General features: G+C 59.2%; 1 protein-coding gene across 1 annotated transcript in view; it reads right to left on the bottom strand.

Moving 5' to 3' along the window:
* Positions 1 to 71, bottom strand: part of RBPMS (RNA binding protein, mRNA processing factor) — a 7,506-nt gene extending 7,435 nt beyond the window's left edge. Inside the window, exon 1 of the mRNA XM_035903310.1 lies at positions 45 to 71. Within this exon, the coding sequence (XP_035759203.1) occupies positions 45 to 71 (27 nt within the window). The remainder of the gene's footprint in view (positions 1 to 44) is intronic.
* Positions 72 to 1,435: the final 1,364 nt, after the last annotated feature.

Below are 1,435 nucleotides of genomic sequence, written 5' to 3'. Positions count from 1 at the left end.
GGGGCCTTTGCATATAACCCTTGTGTCAACAGCCCCGGTGGTACCCGGGTGCTGGTACCCATGGTACCCATCGCCGGGTGCGTGGGGGCTGCCGGAAAACAAGCCAGCCGTGAAAGAACAGCCGTCCGGCGCTTGATTCCTCTTGGAAAGCAAGAGCCTGCTCTGTTCGGAGAAGGATGCTCAGGGCCTTGCCCAGAGGGATGCCGAGAGCCCCAGGCTGGATGGGATCAGCGCCGGCAATGTCCTCACCCCCGCCTGAGCCGGGGCGGCAGAGAGGCACAGCCCAGTAGCCTGTCCCTGCTACTGGGAGCATCCAAGGGGGGCTGGAAGCTCCCCCCCAGGCGCTTTTGAGGATCCCTCCCAGTTCTCTGCCTGTCTTCTGAGATCAGAGGGTGATGGAGCACCCCGAGGCGTTCAATGCTGCACCAATTCCGGATGGAATCACTGCCCAGATCTCTCCTGGCAGGGGCTGGGGAGGAATTCATCCAGAAGAACTCCCCTTTGTGTCCATGAAATTCAATGTAAAGAAAGCAAATTTATCCTTTCCTAGGGGAAAAAAATACTCCCAGACAGGTCTGTGGGTGCTATCCAGGGAATGGGCTCACTGGACACATCCACCCTTCCCGGCTGGCTTTGCCTCCCGAGGAGGCCGAGCATCCCTGCGTGGTCATCCCCCGCCTCCATCATCCCTGCAGCCTCCGGTCCTCCCCGGCACGATGCCTTCCCACCTCACCTCTCCCCGGGGAAGCTGCGTGAAACCAGAGGCGTCGGAGACCGCTCCGGGGGAGAACCCGCCGCCAATTTGCTGTGTCCCTGAAACCCAAACCCCTGCCCGCCTGGCTCACCAGATCATTTAAGCCCACCCCCCCATAGCCCCACGGCGGAGAGATGGGAGAGATAAAAGGCCCTGAAAAGCCCTCTGAAATTCAGCCCCGCAAAGGAAGGGCTTCTCTCCGGTAATGACTTGTTTTCCTTGAAAGTTCAAACGCGGGTCGGCCAAGTTTTAAACCGTAAAATTATACAGCGGCGAGCGGGAGAGGGAGAAGGGCTCCCAAGGATCCCCCAGCTGGTTTCCAGCCCCAAAAGGATGTTTGGGAGCTGGGAGCAGGGCAGGGGGGGAGGAAGGAGATATGAGGTCATGGGTGCTCCCCATCGGCACCCCGTGAAAAGGTGCCAGGGCGGGGGGGTGTGTGTGTGTGCTGCTGGCATACCCAGCCAAAGGGATGTTTGAGTAGGTCCTACGTAAACAGCATCCTTTGGCTGGGCTGGGTAACAAGCAGGTGGGAAGGGTTTGGGCTGCGTTAAAGTGAGGTGGGATCGGCAGAGACAGGGAGCGTCCGCGGGAATAATTCCCAGCGGGCTGGATGGAAAGCCTTCTGCCAAGGGAAGGATTTTAGGCGGAAATATTACTCCTGCCCTTAAATGGAAGAGGAGC

The sequence above is a fragment of the Egretta garzetta genome, unplaced genomic scaffold (assembly GCF_000687185.1).
Source record: "Egretta garzetta isolate BGI_Z169 unplaced genomic scaffold, ASM68718v1 scaffold771, whole genome shotgun sequence".
In the NCBI taxonomy this organism is placed as follows: Eukaryota; Metazoa; Chordata; class Aves; order Pelecaniformes; family Ardeidae; genus Egretta; species Egretta garzetta.
The sequence above is the reverse complement of the archived record's forward strand: the minus strand, read 5'-3'. Positions and strand labels throughout refer to the sequence as shown.